We start from the raw sequence: 17,738 nt of genomic DNA on the forward strand, positions 1-17,738 counted from the left end.
CTGAATTCTGGAATATATATAATAATAATATTCAATGATTCCTTCGATTGCTCTGGAATCAGCTATAAGACGAGCTCCATAGATATTACAAAAAAATCGGTGAAGAAAACGCAAAATTTAACAATTAGAGACCGATTTTTCCTACCGATATTTTATGGGGTCGAACTCATCGTACATAATTGGTCGATTGCAGTTTACTTATTTCGTATAATTTACAAACTTATTGCGTATGAGTGAAATTTATATTCAGTACACATATATGACAACGAAATTCTTTACAAGAAAACGATGGACTATAACAATTATGGTATTTTCCACCGCTAAACCAATTGCAAGAATTGGACCACTCAATTTTTAGTTTTTATTTCTTATCCAAATGACCAAATCTAACACATTGACTATGTGAGATCTATCAATCTATCTGTATATAACCTGCGGTCAAATTTAAGGTACGTCAGTCTTTTTAATTAGTTTCTCATCACGTACGCTATGGCTTCCCTGCATGCCTTATCTATTTATTATTAGAGTAAAAAGCAGTTTACCCCCTAAACAAATGCCCGTTTTGCACTTTGCCCCCCAAACAAAAAAAATTTGCACGTTCTTACCTAAACTACGCTTTTTGTTGCACGGTGCCTCAAAATTGGAATATTCAGGCCATTTTGACCGGATTCTTACTCACGTGCTTTTCACGTGAGTTTTAAAGGGGCAAAATAGTCTATTCACTTACCTTCTTCATAAATTAAAAAAAATAACAAAAAAAATAAAAACAAAATTGGGAAAATCTGCAATTGGGGGTTTCCTCTTAGTTTTCTTCCCCGACGAACACCACCAAAATCAAGAACAAGAAACCACCACCGCCGCCGCCATCACCACCGCCGCCGCCACAACCACCAACAAATAATTCAACAATTTCAATCTTTTCCCAAATTCATCACCCTCAGGCGCAACAATTCGAACCACCACCTCCTAAACAAAGCCCAATCCACAAGCTCCATCTGCTTGCTCCTCCTCTTCACAACTCTACTCCTCTTCACACTCTCCACCCTACCCTCCACCGCCGCCGCCCGCTTCTTTACAAGGAATGGGCAATATACCAATTATTTGGTATATTGGATCCCAATTACCCTTCCCCAACAATTATTACTGTCTCTACAGTTCATGCAGAAACCGGAAATGGCAGAACCCTCACTCTCTCTTTCACCACCAACACCGCCGTTTTTGCGCAGCTCAAAACCTCTGACAATGAGAGTAGAATTAACAAGGGCAAGAAGAAGAACAAGAGCACGGCAACTAAAATTGAAGCACCTGATCCTGGCGGAGCTCCGGCGGTTTCCGGCGGCGGAAGTGGTGGAGATCCGAAAATTCCGCCGCCGAAGGTCGATTCGTGGAGGCTGAAGGGTTTGCCTAGAAAAGTGTTGTCGATTCTCTCCAATTTGCCCCTGGCGATTGCTGAGATGTTTGCTGTTGCTGCTTTGATTGCAATAGGTATTATAATACTGTAATTTTTGTTTTTTTTTTTTTATTATTTATGAAGAATGTAAGAGAATAGACTCTTTTGCCCCTTTAAAACTCACGTGAATAGCACGTGTGTAAGATTCCGGTTAAAATGGCCTGAATATTCCAATTTTGAGGTACCGTGCAACAAAAACTGGAGTTTAGGTAAGAACGTGCAAATTTTTTTTGTTTGGGGGGCAAAGTGCAAAACGGGTATTTGTTTAGGGGGTAAACTGTTTTTTACTCTTATTATTATTATTATTATTATCCTCCATTTCTTTTTTTCTTTTCTTTATTCTATTTTAGAAATTATTAGACATGGGTTGTCATTAATTCAACCGTTACATCTCATAGGGAAAAAATGATTGTCTATTATTGTATGGGTTTTTTATGAAGAAATGTAAATTATGATAACTCAACAGTCTCTGTTATAGGATGGTGGACCTTGAATCTGGGAGTAAAAAAACCAACATGTACTGAAGTTAAAATTCTTATATCGTAACTGACATACTCGATCATAATATTTTGCACCAACTTATCATCTGGAAACAAGTTGAACTATATACGCATGAAAGACAATATTGTCAATTCTTGTTTCCATGCATGATATGACGTGTCATAGTAAACACGAACGGATCTTATTTAAAAATTAAAATAAATGTCGGTAACTTATCCACATAATATCCCTCCTATTAATTAAAGAATTCAAATTAATATGTGGCCCAATAATATTTGTTTCGGTATGAACAATTTGAACGTTGAAAATACATATATATATATATATATATATATATATATATATATATATATATATATATATATATATAATATTACTAAATGTAAAGCATTAAAAGGAGTCAATAATTGATTCAATAGTATAACTAATTTAGCGATTGTAATCACTGTTGCAATACAAGGGCAAAACAGTATTTAATTTGGTTTAACTAAAAAGAAAATTCAAATTTTATTATTTTAAAGTAAAGGGGCAGAATTTAATTAAATATCTCCTAATGATGGTTGGTATAATTAAATATCTTATAGCTAGAGGCAGGCAGCTAACTAATTAATATTATTATAAAGAAAATAAAAGGCCAGAATTGAAATATCTCACAATGATAGTTGATTATAAATATCTTATTGTAGCTGATTGATTAATATAATAATGGGTTGTATTTAAATTCCTTAATTTGACCTAACTATTTTTCTTATAAATATATAATCAGCTTCAGTTAAGTTGATCTGCTTCAGCCACGTTAGCATCATTAATAGTCAGTTCAACTAACTTCTAATACAATATTATTATAACAAGGGCAGTGAATTTGCTCGTACGTATGGATGGTACTAATTAATCATCATTTAGGCAGCATCACAACGATTTAATTAAGCATTCTTCAATTTATGACAGATCCATATTTTGCATTGAATGTTGTATAATGTGGAGACATATAATTGGATGTTTCGTCACCAAATTTTGTAAGCTAATTAATTGATGTTGAGTTTCCGTTCTTAATTAATTGTCATTTTTCAGTTTCGCACTAGTATATCAGAAGAACTAAAATAACCTTGATCATCTAATAATCGAATAAGCAGAAAATATGTAATAAAAATATTTAAAAAAAGACAATTGTTATATATATAGTTGTATTAAATTTATATATCGAAAGAACTAAGAGTGAAATCATCCGACCTCAGGCCTTAGTCGTACAAAAAATTTAATAAACGCGACTTATATATATATATATATATATATATATATATATATATAAAAACAGATGTTCCTTGTGGGACTTGTTATGATCAAATCATCAAACTATTCAAGATTAATAGCTACCAAAAAATAATTTGGATTAGTCCCCACTTCATAATTAAGCACATCATTAAATTCAATATAAACAGCTAGGACTTTGATTAAAGATTACCTAATTATTGGACATATATAGTACCTAAACATTCAACATTGAGAGAGAGAGAGAGAGAGAGAGAGAGAGAGAGAGTACAATTAAATATTGTCATGTACATTAGGTGACCAAACAGGTTGTCCAAAGTCCGAACTTTAAATAAACACAGTCAACTTCGGTTCCTTAAAAATGGTGGAAACATCCAAAGGGAAATAAATTATTATTTCTAGTACTATTTTCGTGTGGTACATTGTGCTTTTCCAGTGGGACATAAGTTTTAATTTTTTATTTAAAAAAGAAGGAAAAGAAAAAAAGTGTGAGTGAAAAAAAGCATTTGGCTTTTAAAATTCAAAGACTTTAATACTGATTTACAGAAGAAAAGAGAATCCCTTTAGAGCTGCTGAATCAAAAAGGGAAAAATGGTCGGTTAAGAGGCGCATCCCACCCAGCTTGTGGGCCACGTGACGGGCTCAACGCCAACCGCGGGCCCGGATCTTACTACATACTTTGGGCTTTTTTCCCTCTTCCCGGCTAACGGTCTTTCAATATTAAAATAACCGGCCGTTTGTTTCTACTTTATCTTTTACTATCTTTTTTTTTTAGGGTTTATTAGGGAAAACCCCCTTGTTCATATTTTCTAATGAGGCAGATCCAATTTTTTTTCCCCTTTTTGAGATACACCCAATTTTGCCAACTTGGCAAAATATATTATATAATTTCCCTTTAATACCCCTGTTTTATTATTAAACGGCATTTATTTCCTTTAATACGTGATTTGAGATTTGCTGATATGTTGCCTAAAATCACGGAATAAATTTACGTGAGATCATTGGCCGTTATATCAAATCGTGTATAATATTTTTTGAAGATTCTCTTCATCGTTCCAGCGGGTTTTATCGTCATTGAAGATTTCTGCACCGTCGTGGAAATATGATCGATTTTTGAGCGTTTGTTGTTGGACGATGTTAAGCGGGTATGAATGCGTTATTCGTTTTTATTTTTTGCTCAATGTCCATGATTGTCTTGTACGGTGGTTAGAAATTTTTAAGAGTTGTGTTGATACTTGATTCTATTAAGTAGAACGTTTTTTAACAAAATTATTCCGTCACATATATATCGTTTTTTTTTTGTGCCGATGATGTTTGTTTGGAAGAGGATTGACAGAGTTAGAAGAGGATGGTTCACGCAGATCGGACCAGAGTTGTTTTATATGAGCTTCGTAGTTGGTTTATGCAATAATCGGAATAATTGTCCGCTTTGGTCGAGTTCATGTTTTATCCCGATCGATAGTTGGTTTATTTGTTTATAACAGCCGATTTAAGTGGGCTGGGTAGTACATTAAAATATAGTTCGTAGTCTTTTTTAATTTAGCGTATGAATTTTGCATTTTAAGTTTATTTTTGATGATATTAATGTATTATCATTCAAATGTATTTGCAGTCTATTTAATTATTTTTTAGTATTCTGCATTTTTAATTTTGTTTCATGATTTTAGGTTTTTTCGATGGCGAATTTCGTACGGATTTTGTGGAGGTTTGGTGGGTTGGTTGCTATAAAGAGGTGTTTACGATGTAATGACTCAGTAACTTCGGTTAAGTGTTAAACCGTTGTAATACAGTAGTATACTATTATGAATACCGTATGATACTACCATTATCATTTTATTATACTATTATGAGATTATTAATGTACTAGAGTTTTTTAACTCGACATATTGGTTTGATTGTGTTATGATGTGTTTTATGTATTTTATCAAAACTCAAGATTGAAATTATGGGATTATTAATGTACTGTTTTATTGGTTATGTGGAATACTTTACGTTGGTGTTGTTCTCAATGTTCTTGTCATTTCAGTGATATATTGTTTGTAACACAATTTCATATCACTACTATAACCGTAATATACTATCACAGCAGATTAATGTACTATATTGAAATTATTAATATACTATGTGGTTGAATAATACGGGATCCATACTCTATTAACGAGATCCATAGTCGAATTAGATCAATAAGATAGTCTATTACATGATATAAGGAAAATTACCTTAATTGATTAGTATAACAAACATATTATTCAGTTTCCATATATATTATTATTTTTTCATATATATTATTATTTACCCTAATCGTTTTCATATAATAAGGAAAATTACCCTAATTGATTAGTATTTCAAACAAACATATTATTCAGTTTCCATATATATTATTATTTTTCCAATAGTAAATTAATTAAACCCATAGTCGAATTAGATACATGGGATAGTCTATTAAAAGATATGAGATAGTCTATTAATTTTAAAAAGGTAAAGTAACGGGATTTGTGGGATTTGATTGAGTGTAATTATGTAATTACGAAAAGCTTGGGCTTTTATCAAAATTGCAAATTTAAATTTGGGTCTACCCCTATTATTTAAATGTTTAAGGGGGTTATATCTAATAGACCCTTTTTTTAATAATAAATATAACTACTTTTAAATCATATTCAAAATGTAATATTAAAAAATATAAATAAATTACACCCGAGTACCCGGTTCCATCTTCAATTTCGAATCTGACATTGTAAATTATGATTCATATATCCGAAAATTATGAATATACAACTTACCGAGTTTTATGATTGCAAGCTATCCTACAACAGTGTAGGTTTACTCGATGCACAAAGGTAAAAAAATAAAAAGATTAATTTAAAAAGGTAAAAAAAGAAAAAAAACAAATACTTATTAATTTATATAGAAAAATGTATGAATATATTTTGTAGGAAAACCAAACAGAAACTGGTCCCAGTTGATTAGACAGATCAAAATCATGACTGCACTTATTATTTGCAGCTTCAACAATTAACTTATTAATTAATTCATTAGTAGTAATGACTTAAGAAAGTCACAGTTGATTAACTTATTAATTAATTCATTAGTACTAATTTATTTTTGTAGAGAAACCAAACAGAAACCGGTCCCAGTTGATTAGACAGATCAAAATTATCAAATGTACTTATTACTTCCATCTTCAACAATTAACTTATTAATTTAATTTATAAGTACTAACGACTTTAGAAAGTCACAGTCAATTAATTTAATTATAGTTTGACCCACACGTGGGCCAACCCACATACACCACAAACTGCAAGCGCCAAGGCCCCTTACAACGGCCCATATTTCACACATTCCCACAAACCGCGTCCCTTTCATCCGGGCCCACCCACTTATACATATTCTGTGCATTTACCATTTCGCCCCCCACGAAATTCCATTTATCCTCCTCACGTTCTCTTCCCTTTTCCTTCACTCGCAGTACTTGTGGAATATTCTTACTTAGCTTAAGCAGTTCAGCTCATTTCTCTCTCTCACACAAAACACACACACACACAAAAGAAGAAGAAACTTCATTAGTTGTACTGATAGTAGATTCCGATGGTCTCGATGAGTAGCTGGATCTTATCCATGAAGGTTATTCTGATTTCAGCCGGAGTTTTATCCCTAGCTACCGTGCTGAAATTTTCTGTTCCGGTCGCGGTGAGTGGTGCTCCGGCGGCGTGGTACTTTCTTCTGTCCTGGCTCAAGCCTCCTTATTTGTACTTAATCATCAACGGAATCATCCTCACCATCGCCGTGACCTCGCGCTTCCACCACCACGGCCAGCCGGCCGAACCTTCGTCGCCGTCGTCGGCCGTTCGATCTCACCACTTGATTTCGGTCAAAACGCCTCCTCCTTCGATTTACGCGTCTTCGTTCTCAGTTCAGTCGGATTTCACCACTACTGCGGAGGATCCGTCTCCGGCGCCGGCGGAGGTGGTGGTGCAGGAGGTGGAAGATGATACTGAAGTTGTAGAATTGAAACCTGTGATCGTGAATGGTTCAATGGTCAATATCGAAACAGATGAAGAAATAGTCGCTTCGAACGAAGGCGAAGACGTATTTATCGAGTCGACGTTCGCCTACAACACCCTCCCGGAGGAGATAATTTCTCCAGAGGTTCAATTGCAGTTTCCGTTGCCGGCGAGGGAGAAACCTCTGGTTTCCTCTAGATTCGGTCACCGGAAACCTAACAGAAGCAATCCAGAAGGTAATTTTACCAGGATAAATTCATAATTTTGTATTAATTAATTAATATGCATTATTTGAAAATTGAATTTGGAATCTTAAACGGAAAAACCTATTTTTACGGCGAGCCACAAAACTCGACGGCGTCGTTTTCGAATTCCCCATGGCAGTTTTGCTATTGCGTTCGGTTTAAGCATGCAAATCAAATGTTGCGTCATTAAATATATTAATTAATAATTATCTGTATAATTAAATAATTAGAGTTAATGAAGTATTAATTTTTGGGTGCGTTCCAGCAGGTGTGAGGGCACTGCGGGTGGCGAGGCCGAAGAGGCAGGAGACGCTGGAGAGCACATGGAAGATGATAACGGAGGGGCGTCACGTGCCGATCACGAGGCACCTGAAGAAATCCGACACGTGGGAGCACCACGCGGACCCCACCACAGTCGACCACGTTGTCAAATCGGAGACGTTCAAGGACCGGAGCAACTACGAGGCGCCGGCGAAGACGATTAGAAAGGAAGCGTCACTGAGTCAGGACGAGTTGAACCGGCGAGTGGAGGCGTTCATCAACAAGTTCAACGAGGAGATGAGGATGCAGAGGCAGGAATCGTTGAACCAGTACAAGGAGATGATGAACGGTGGGGCTTAGATATTCATTATATTTCATATTTATTAATTATTTTTTCTGATTACAATTAAAATTAAAGGATTATGACCAAAAAAAAAAATTGTTTTTTATTAATTTTGATATAAAAAGCTGGTTAAGTTAGTTGATTGGGAAAACGATACAGTCAGACTAACAGAATATTTAGGTAGTGTCTGTTGTAAGGTGATAATTACAAATGATTGTTCTTTTGTTTTGTTTTTGGTAGGTGTGTATATGAATGAATTATTTGTAAGTATTATTTATCTATTTATTTTGTAGTTTATGTATTGCTACATTGGTGGATGGTTTATAGTTCTATTTGTTGTATTTACAATCATTTTTAAGATTGTAATTAATTACTAATTACTGGGAGAATTTCACCAACATTAATTCAAATAGATAGATAAATATTTATAATGTAGAATTATTAGTGTGAATACAGCACGTTTTTGCAACTTACTTTGAATTATGACAAAGAAGAAGCAAAAGAAACAATGCAATAGGAAACTGGTGGAAGCAGAAGCATGATCAGTATAGCAAAGAGCATTTGAGTAAGTATATATATATATATATATGATTTATGAAGCAGCGCCATTCTCAATGGTATACTCAGTTCTCAGAATAAGAACGATAATGGTGATGAGGATCACCAAAGCAACCACTATAGCGATATATGCCTGGTTCCTTGTCTCCTTCTCGTAATCATTCAGCCCACCGGTCCCGCTCTTGGCCGCCACGTGTCCGCCGCCACCCACCACCACCACCGGATAATTCTCGACGGGGCTAGGCGGCCCTGCGCCGCCGCCTTTGCTCCCTCCAGTCTGTCCATCCGCTGCTGCAGCAGCCGAGGCCGGCACCACCGGCGTCGCTATGCCTAGGAGTATCTGGTGCAGACCCATCAGACTCTTGCGAGTCTCCTTCATTGTGTCCCGCCTCTCCTGAATCTCCGCTACGGCGTCCAGCACCGGGCCCCGGCCGTGCTCCTGCATGGCGTGGTGGAGTGGGCTTTCCGGCACCTCGTTCGCGATCAGATTGTCGATTGCTTCCGCCGTCGCCTTCTCTCTCGTGATTCCGAAATATCTGATCCATTTTGAATATTATGTAATTTCCAAAAAAAAAAAAAAAAAAAAAAAAAAAAAAAGTGGCTAAATTATGAAAAAACGCCCAACTATATATGATTTAGCCTGTTAATTAACTGATTTTAATTAAATATATAGTTTCTTTGACTTCGAACGTGATTTTGACCATTTTTTTTTATCAAAATTTGGCAAAACTCAAAATACGGATTTTATAGTTGTTTGAGTTATCTTTCTAATCAATTTGAATCACCATGATTGGATGTAATGTGAGGAAAATATGCAAGAATCGACGGACATTGGCCACAACAATTCACGTGTGAATTGAAAATGGTAATAGTAAATTGAAACGTTCAGTAACGATAATTCCACCTGCTCTCGATGAGTTGCCGGTGGTCGGTTTCCATGTTGGCCCTAAGTCCTTGGAATTTGCGCATGAGCTGCTTGACGTCCTCACCCAAATCGGATATCATATTGGCACGAGTCTGGTCATCACATACTCCAGACCCGGTCGCCGCCACCTTGCGCTGGGCAGCGTTGGCCCGAACAAGCCCGTCGAATTTCTTATTGATTTGTTTAGCCAGCTTGAGAAGATGGTCCAGGTCAGCGTTCAACCGCGCCCGGAGCTCCTTCATGGCTTTGGCATTTTGCGCGATTTTGATCTCCTCGTTTAAATCCTGCACCTTGCTATAGAGCTTATTGGCACCGTTTATATCCTCCTTCACCATTTCGACTTCTTTTGAGAAAATTTCCAAGCCATATCCACCATTTCGGCCCATCTCCACATCATCCGGGTATGTTTGGCCGTCTTTCGGGTCCACGTAGATCTTAAATGAACCGTCGAAAGCGGCACCCCCTTCCATTTTTTTAATCTTTTTATGTTTACCCCAAATTCTTCAAGAAATGTGCTGTTTGGTCCTTTATGCGGGACGCCAGCCGAAGATTTCCTGAAGATTTGGGGCAAGAAAACAAGGGGTTTCTTTTCTTCTCCCCCTTGTTTTGATTATCTTTCTTCTTGTTTTCTTCAATGAAGAAGAAAAAGAAGAAGAAAGAGATGGATACAAAAAAAGGTGGACCACAAAATAGAGGGTGTTTCCAGTTTAAGGATGATTCATTTAGCCGTACAATTATTGCCATGCATTGGTGGTAATTAAACCAACTCTCAACATTCTGCCAGCCATTCAATATTCATACAGCATTCTGACTGTCCGTAAATAAAATTTATTTTATATTTATTTTTGGAATAAAGATTAATTATAGGTAAATACTTGCCAAATAACAAATATTTAAGAATTGAAAATTTCAAATCCATAATCCAATTTAATTGACAAAGTCACAAAATGGACAAAAGAAAGATCTACTAGTTAGTAATTTGCATTCTATTACTGAAAGTATATATTAAATAAAATTTAGAGCAAATAATTACACATACCAGTTGAATTATCTTCAATTCCCTTCTCAATCCTGAACATTTTGCTTTTTCACACAAACACCGGTCGACAATAGAATGGGGATAACGATAACTGTGGATGGCAAGCAGCTAAATTAACTAAGCGCCTTAACTTTCTACCTTTTTCTATATGTACGTAACAGTTTTATCCATCCATGCGACGGGGGACAAAGCAGATTAGGTTAACGAAAATTCCGACTCCGCCAAACTGACTGAGGCCTAACCATCTTTCTGCATCTGCTTTCCGACTAAGTTTCCAATAACATTAGACCCCAAAGATTTCTGATGCTGTTTAAAAACTCCATCAGCAGAAAATGAGGGGAACAACGAGCATTTCATCTTGGGCGGTGCTGAATCTGACACAGGAGACGAATCTTCCTCCCTCTCTGGCTGGATGTTAAGGTCTATTTGACCTTTCAAAGGTGAAATTTCAGATTTTCTCTCGTTAGTTTCGTTAAGATAGCCCGATTTACTCACCTTTCCACGCAGCTGTTTTGGTTGTGATTGCAAGTTGTGACAAGAAGATTCGGCTTGCTTTTCCATTTTTTTCCTGTCTCGACTCTCCATCAGAGTTCTACAACGACGCCTTAATGAAATGCAAACCATGCAGTCGCACGATTGCTTGTGCTTAGAGCCTTTACCACTGGGAGGTTGAATGCAGACGATGCATGTACAGCCAGGTTTGTGACGAGGGTGTTTTGTCCTGTTCTCGGATGAAGCCTCCCCTTGGATAGCTAAGTTAGCAAGTGCATCAAGTCCTTCCAGAGCAACTGCCAGATCCCCGTCCAGTTCGGTGATCTCATTTATCGAAGAATCTGCCCAAATTTAATAATATTTCAAAGATTTTAAGAAATGTACTGAATGGCTGCAAAACAAGAAAGAAAGGTGCAGACCTTTGTTCATGGTGGGTAGCATATGTTCCAGCTGTTCTTTTGTTAATTCCTCAGCAGACGAACACAGAGATCTGATACAGAATGTATAGAAAGAAATCAAGAAAGCTCGTGTAGACATACATACTCACAGCAAGGAATTTACAGTCAAAAAGATATATGGGACTGGGAGAAGATTTCATATAGTTAAATATCGGGCATGCGAATTCAAATAACTGAAAGCTAAAAGATGGAGTAAAACCAGAGTACAAATATCCAAACACAATTCCCAATTTCATTACATTCGTTGTTCGCAATAGAGCAAGGTTTGCATACCTGTCAAGGTCCCATTCATTCTCTGAACAGATCCATCTCGAAGGAAGAAGCGCATCTGCAGGCACTTTACGCCACTTAAAGCAGTCCTCGCATTGAATCCACTGGATCTTTTCACTGAGACATGAAAGAATTCAAAATTAGCATTTTACCGTGTAATGTAACACAAACGACTGCCTTGAGAGAATGGGGGAGGGAGGGGGAAATTTCAGATACTCAGAAAAGCAAACGAACTTACCCAAAGTTATCTACCCCTGGAATAGTAGGCCTGCCAATAACTGGCTCAGCTTCCTGAAAGAGAGAACCAAATCAAGAGCAGGAAATAAAAAAAGTGTGGCATGCTATATTCAGTCGTGTAGCTCAATCAGACACAATGATGACAAATATCCATCCAAAACCCAACCCATAATGTACATGAAATCAAGTGACAGGTAATCATCCAAAAAAGTCCATATACATTGTAAATTGTAAAAGAGAAGTTACAAGTCCAACAATAACTTTCGAATTGGAATTCAGCCTCATTCACAAGCGAAAAATTACAGAATGGAGTGCAATTAAGTTTTTCAAGTTAAATTCCATGTACCTCAAATTCTTCGAATTCACAACCCTCTACAACAACAAATGACGGGACAATTTTTGCAGGTGGGCGCATCAATCCTTGAGCTTCCTTCCAAGTGATCTTCAGCTCTATCATATCTCCGTCATCAATCCTAAGGCGCTTACTTTTCGCACTGAAGTTGCTGTTCTTCCTCTTATTGTGAATGGTAGGTTTATCTTCAAGTATTTTTTCTGCAACTATACTACAGTTGTCAATTTCAGACCATGCTTCCCTATCTATTTTGGTATCTTGGCTGACCAGCCGGATGATATTTGAAGATTTTGAGCATGCTTGAAATCACCTTTCAAATTGACTTTTCGAGATTGCCAAATACTAACCTCAATCTAATACCCTTTTAACCTCAATTATTTAAAAATGAAGTGACAATCTTGGAGAATGACCTTCTTGTTATGAAACACTTCTATTTTAAATAGACTTCACCAAGCATTTATTTATGATGCAAAAGGACTTCTCCAAACTGCACTTAATGAAAAGTTGATCTAGTTTACCTTTCTCGTGGCCATTCACAGAAATAACATCCACAGAATTATATCTACCACTACCATCCCCTGGAGGGAAGGTGTTATTCCCTACAATAGAAATTTCAGCTCCCTGCAAACCGAAAAAAATGCTATTACATGAAGAACTCAATATTGCACTCATGGATACAGAAGCATAGAAAGTATCCATCAACTTTATCATTCCCGTGATCAAATTTAAGCAGATTATATCTCCTCTTCAAGTGCAAATGTAGTAGACTTTGTCGAAACTTACAATTTGTAGTTCTCCCAAATTCATGACAAATAAAAGTGAGAAAAAATGTAATATCAGCATGTAGTATTGGAGAATCACAAACCTGATCTGATGATGGAATAGCTAAAGCCTTTCTGCCACCCATGACCAACTTTCCTTCTGGCTCTAGCCTACTAAACGTCACTGGAACAAAATATCATCAAATCATTTCGTAATTGAAATAAAACCAATGGAGCAAGGAACACGAGTCAAAAAAACTATGTCCAGTACCATGAATATCCAAATAAAACAATGTCGAAGAAAAATATGCCTATGCCTATGTTTTGAAAGCAAACCAGCAAATCAGTTTGGTAAACAAGGACGTACTTTGATAGCTAAAAAGGAAAATTATATGTATTGCTACAATAGCAATGGAAACATTGATGCACCAGTAAAAATGGTGATGAAACATCAACACGAGGAAAATTTCTAAGTTTGGAGGTACTGATGGATTACCTACATCACCAGCTTGAAGTTGCATTGATTGTATACAAGGAGTAATTCCTTCCAGGACATACATTCTGCTGTTGTTATTCGGCCAAAACCGAAATTGAAACATCCATTCATTCCCTTTCACATCCAGTATGGATAGAGGTAATCCTTCTGGCTGAGTGATTAATGGAAAATAAGCCTGTTTCGTCATCAATGAGTAAATTTTATTAAGATGAAACTTCCAAAGCATTGACCACATCAAATAAAACCTGAACGTGATAGATAATAGCTCACCTCTGCACATTTTTTTGGCAGGACTAAGCGCCCAATCCTTCCAGCATCACTTGCACTTAACATTTTCTCAAACAACGGAGTAATAACTGTCTTTGAGCTAAGAAGAAGCTAAGGTGAAATCTAGGTAACAAATTGCAGAAACAAACAGTATTTAAAGTCAGTGGACTGTGCAGCTCAAATGCTAATGCAAGTTCAAATGGAAAATTAGGAGGGTATAAGGAAAACAGAAGCTCGAGAATTTTTATTCTCATGATCATTGAGAAACAAATAAAGATTATGAAGCCTGCTACAACCATAGGATACTCGCTAGAAATTTGTTGGAACTCCTCGCCAACTATTTGAGGTCGGTACCGAAGGAGCAACTGATCTCGGACTCTGCCATCTCCTCTACCCTTTCCATTACGCATATGAGTGTCACCAGATAAGTCCATTCCATTGCGACTGCAAACCTTTTGGGCGACAGGAATCGAAATAGCCGATGATGGTGGGAGAAGACCACATATATGTTCATTGCCTGTTTCGGTTTTTGATGAAGAAACTGTGGCCAATTTCAAATTAGCAGAAGAAGAGTCGTTTTTTGGGAATACTGGCTTGAAATTATTCACAAAGGAATAACGTTTCTCCTTTACATTGAGCCCTGTAACAAAAATGTAAATATTACTGACCAAGGACAATATAAGGTCGAGCTAAAAAGTAAATAAATTACCCGTATTCCCGTTCTGAGGTTTTTCAAAAAGGCCATGTCTCATATTTCCATTAACTAATCTTTCAAACGAGGACCCTTGTTTCATCTCAGGTGAAGCTGTAGATAATCTCTCACAAATTCTATACCTATCAATGCCACTTGATACATCTGCCTCAACGGGCATCCTCAGTTTCATGTTAGATGGAACATCCGAACCATTGAACAAGCTGGGAGCTTGACGCCACGGTACTGGACCTGAGCCAACAATAGGACTCCAACTTTTCGCAGAAAGGTCTTTCATTCTTTCGGGCTGCGAAGGAAGGAAATGCAAAGGTGGTGGCCATGCAGGATTTGGGGTCTGAAAAATGCAGAAAGGTAAAGAATCAGGGACTGGTCATGCCAGAATGTAATAGCAAAACAATATGAAATCATGCAATTAAGTTCTTTTTTCATTTGATGCATTACATATAAAACTCAACTGATCAGGAAACCATTTGAAACTACTGTTTATGGTCATCTGAGGCACTCCAAAATATACGAGCAGAATGTATCCTCAATAATATAGATTAATCATCATTAAGGCCTTTACTAAATAAGCTTCAATGACAAAATTCAATTATACAATCTAGTTGCCTTCGGAGTTACCAGGCCCTTAAAACAACTCATCTGAATGATTTCAATTGTATATGATGAACCAACGACCTAAACCCCCTTTGTGTCCCCAGACAGATAGCACTACGGATGTGTAACACTGTAAGCATAAAACTAGAAAAGGAAATGTTAAATTGTAACTTTTTCTTAACGGAACCTTTCAATATATCAAGAATGCACCTCCACCGCTGGTATGGAAATTTAAGTTTAGTATGCAACAACAGTTCTCCAACTCAATATACTTTGAAACAAAAGATATCAAGCAAAAGAGACATTTGATAACACTCAAGGTTTTCAACATGAGACAGTAGTAGTTTAAAAAGATATTGTCTTACCAAAATGCAACCTTTTGCACATGTTAGGCATTCTATTCCTCCGGCATCCAGTAGTACGAACATATGGAATGAAACTATACATCCACAGTGTATTTGCTGCAAGAGAGAACTTACTATTCAATATTTACAGATTCTCTAATATCTTGAGTAAAACCCGAAAATTTAAAAGCTACGTTACCTTTCCACAAGATTCACAGCATCTCCACCCAGAAGACTTCAAGTGGAACGTCTCACAAAATTTTTCGTCCTCGTAAACAGAACTAGATTTGCATTGAAAATGCGTTATATTCAAAGGAAGTGGCGAATGGCCTAATATATTTAACGAAATCAAAGTGATTTTCCAAATATATGCTCATGGAGACGGAATCACGATGCGACACCTCATATAAAGTTGAAAACACATTCCAATTTTGGAACAAATCACATAATATCTTCACCATATTAAAGTCAATTTCATCCAAGAAAATTTGATCGATCAATGGTGTGTATTTGGAGTTGCCAATGTCGCACCAAGTACCATTCAAGCCAAGTATTAAGAATATGAATAATCGAGCACAACAAATGACACATTTGTTGCAGATTTTAGACAAACGATTACAATCTCAGACCACATTACAACCATTTGAGCAACGTAAACAATTCGATCAACAGGAATTCACATTTTCCAGGATTGCTTTTTTTACTAGGTTTCTTTTTCAAGTCAAAACCTCACTCTCCACTCCAATTACTCTTTAAGGCAATATAAACATTATAACCAAATTATAAACAAAAACAACTACAACATTCTGAACTCCAGACCTGAAAATACAGGTATTCTAAATTAATCAGACAAGCGATTATTTGCTAGATGCTAAAAGCTGATTCAGTAAAAGGAAGTTCAACTCAAAAGGATTTATAACACAATCCAAATGCGAAACTCCAATCCACACCTCCAGCAAGTGGAAATCATACCCGTCAGAACACTACATATCCTTCATTGCAACTCAAAAAACAGGAACACATTCAATAAATCCAACTTCTAACTACTGTAAAAAGAAATTACAAGCCAAATCAACAAAAGGAAAGCAAACTCTTACGCGCAGCGATCACAGAGGTGAGCGTACTCGCCAGTGCGGCGACGCCAGCCTCTCCTCCACTTATCCGACGGTTCTTTGCATTTTGAATTGAAGCACAGCTTCGTCGACATCTCACATACACAAAAAAAACCCTAACGGAACACAAAAAATAAAAAAAATGTATCTAGAGAGTAGCCAAAATAAAATGATTTATTTTTTAATAGGCCGGAAATAAATTGAGCAGTAAATTCCCACATTCAAGTATCCTATCGACAATTAAACCTGTAAACCCTAGGTGGAAGCTAGAGAGAGAAACTGCAATCGACTACAATTAATTTCAAAATCATTATAAGAAAGGAGGGGGTTTTTAGAGAGAGAAAGCTAGTGTTTCTGAAACTCCGAGTAAGAAAGAGTGTGTCTGTGTGACGCAAGGAGTGAAGAGAGCAATTTGGCATACTTATATATATATATATATGTGTGTGTGTTTTTTTTTCTGTGCGTGCATGCGTGTAACACTCCCCCTCTCTCTCTCTCTCCTCTCTCTCTCTAGTGGGGGGTAGGGGGGTGGGTGAGGGTTGGGAAAGTGACCTTTGGGGGGAGGTACTGGTGCTTTTATGATGTTCAGCGTCGTCGTTTCTCAATTTTACTTGATGAATTGTCGCCGCCTCTGCGATCTGTCCTGTCTTCTGTAAATTTTTTAAATTACTAGCTACTGTACTATAATTGTTAAGTTGCAACTGAAGCTAAATCTTTTTAATTTTCTAATTCTTTTGCCTAATTGTTTTGATTTTAGCATTTTTTTTTTCCAAAGAAAAAGTTATTTGTTTTCTTTTTAATTTGATTGTTATATTAAATAATGTAATGAACATCTCGTATTTAGTGTAAGATAAGCCAAGATAAAACCATTATAAAATAATATTTGCGGGTGGACCGACAAATTATTGAAGATACTATCATCAAATAAAGCTCAATTATTCAGTTAATTATGATTAATTTACCTTGTGGGACAATCCCCGAATATACTATTAAGCTGCAAAAGGCTGACAAGTGATATGAGTACCCTTAAATGTATAGTTTTTGTGTT

At 36.5% G+C, this 17,738-nt stretch overlaps 3 protein-coding genes across 6 annotated transcripts; 1 reads left to right on the plus strand and 2 right to left on the minus strand.

Moving 5' to 3' along the window:
• The first annotated feature begins 6,633 nt into the window (after positions 1–6,633).
• On the plus strand, positions 6,634–8,377 carry LOC105968434 (uncharacterized). 2 transcript variants are annotated; one of them, XM_012993067.2, is made up of 2 exons: positions 6,634–7,457; positions 7,735–8,377. In XM_012993067.2, the coding sequence occupies exons 1-2, from the start codon at positions 6,806–6,808 to the stop codon at positions 8,085–8,087; spliced, it is 1,005 nt and encodes a 334-aa protein (XP_012848521.2). In that variant the 5' UTR covers positions 6,634–6,805; the 3' UTR covers positions 8,088–8,377. The 2 variants fall into 2 exon arrangements, with proteins under 2 accessions (XP_012848521.2, XP_088668264.1); XM_088812138.1 differs by having other exon boundaries at positions 6,677–7,457; positions 7,732–8,377.
• Positions 8,378–8,470: 93 nt separating this feature from the next.
• Positions 8,471–10,327, minus strand: LOC105968435 (syntaxin-124). Its single transcript, XM_012993068.2, has 2 exons — positions 9,533–10,327; positions 8,471–9,164 (listed from the first exon to the last, which is right to left on the minus strand). Exons 1-2 carry the CDS (start codon positions 10,021–10,023, stop codon positions 8,663–8,665), a joined length of 993 nt encoding a protein of 330 aa, XP_012848522.1. The 5' UTR covers positions 10,024–10,327; the 3' UTR covers positions 8,471–8,662.
• A 118-nt stretch (positions 10,328–10,445) lies between these two features.
• Positions 10,446–17,500, minus strand: LOC105968432 (B3 domain-containing protein Os07g0563300). 3 transcript variants are annotated; one of them, XM_088812136.1, is made up of 15 exons: positions 17,243–17,500; positions 16,676–16,806; positions 15,778–15,859; positions 15,600–15,695; positions 14,635–14,971; positions 14,232–14,565; positions 13,929–14,025; positions 13,659–13,833; positions 13,267–13,346; positions 12,920–13,022; positions 12,396–12,607; positions 12,051–12,103; positions 11,816–11,929; positions 11,504–11,574; positions 10,446–11,425 (listed from the first exon to the last, which is right to left on the minus strand). In XM_088812136.1, the coding sequence occupies exons 2-15, from the start codon at positions 16,783–16,785 to the stop codon at positions 10,830–10,832; spliced, it is 2,460 nt and encodes an 819-aa protein (XP_088668262.1). In that variant the 5' UTR covers positions 16,786–16,806; positions 17,243–17,500; the 3' UTR covers positions 10,446–10,829. The 3 variants fall into 3 exon arrangements, with proteins under 3 accessions (XP_088668262.1, XP_012848516.1, XP_012848515.1); XM_012993062.2 differs by having other exon boundaries at positions 12,396–12,601; positions 17,243–17,370; XM_012993061.2 differs by lacking the exon at positions 17,243–17,500 and having other exon boundaries at positions 16,676–17,139.
• Between the last annotated feature and the right edge of the window lie 238 nt (positions 17,501–17,738).

The sequence above is a fragment of the Erythranthe guttata genome, chromosome 13 (assembly GCF_056151865.1).
Source record: "Erythranthe guttata isolate IM_541 chromosome 13, IM_541, whole genome shotgun sequence".
Lineage (NCBI taxonomy): Eukaryota > Viridiplantae > Streptophyta > Magnoliopsida > Lamiales > Phrymaceae > Erythranthe > Erythranthe guttata.

Excerpts from the sequence above, each read along its gene's own strand:
- LOC105968434 (XM_088812138.1), top strand. The coding sequence starts at position 6,806 with ATGGTCTCGATGAGTAGCTGGATCTTATCCATGAAGGTTATTCTGATT. Across the intron at positions 7,458-7,731 it reads TAACAGAAGCAATCCAGAAG|CAGGTGTGAGGGCACTGCGG; the intron begins GTAATTTTACCA and ends GGTGCGTTCCAG.
- LOC105968435 (XM_012993068.2), bottom strand. The coding sequence starts at position 10,023 with ATGGAAGGGGGTGCCGCTTTCGACGGTTCATTTAAGATCTACGTGGAC. Across the intron at positions 9,165-9,532 it reads CGGCAACTCATCGAGAGCAG|ATATTTCGGAATCACGAGAG; the intron begins GTGGAATTATCG and ends AAAATGGATCAG.
- LOC105968432 (XM_088812136.1), bottom strand. The coding sequence starts at position 16,785 with ATGTCGACGAAGCTGTGCTTCAATTCAAAATGCAAAGAACCGTCGGAT. Across the intron at positions 14,566-14,634 it reads ACCTCAGAACGGGAATACGG|GGCTCAATGTAAAGGAGAAA; the intron begins GTAATTTATTTA and ends TTTTTGTTACAG. Across the intron at positions 11,575-11,815 it reads AATGAATGGGACCTTGACAG|ATCTCTGTGTTCGTCTGCTG; the intron begins GTATGCAAACCT and ends ATTCTGTATCAG.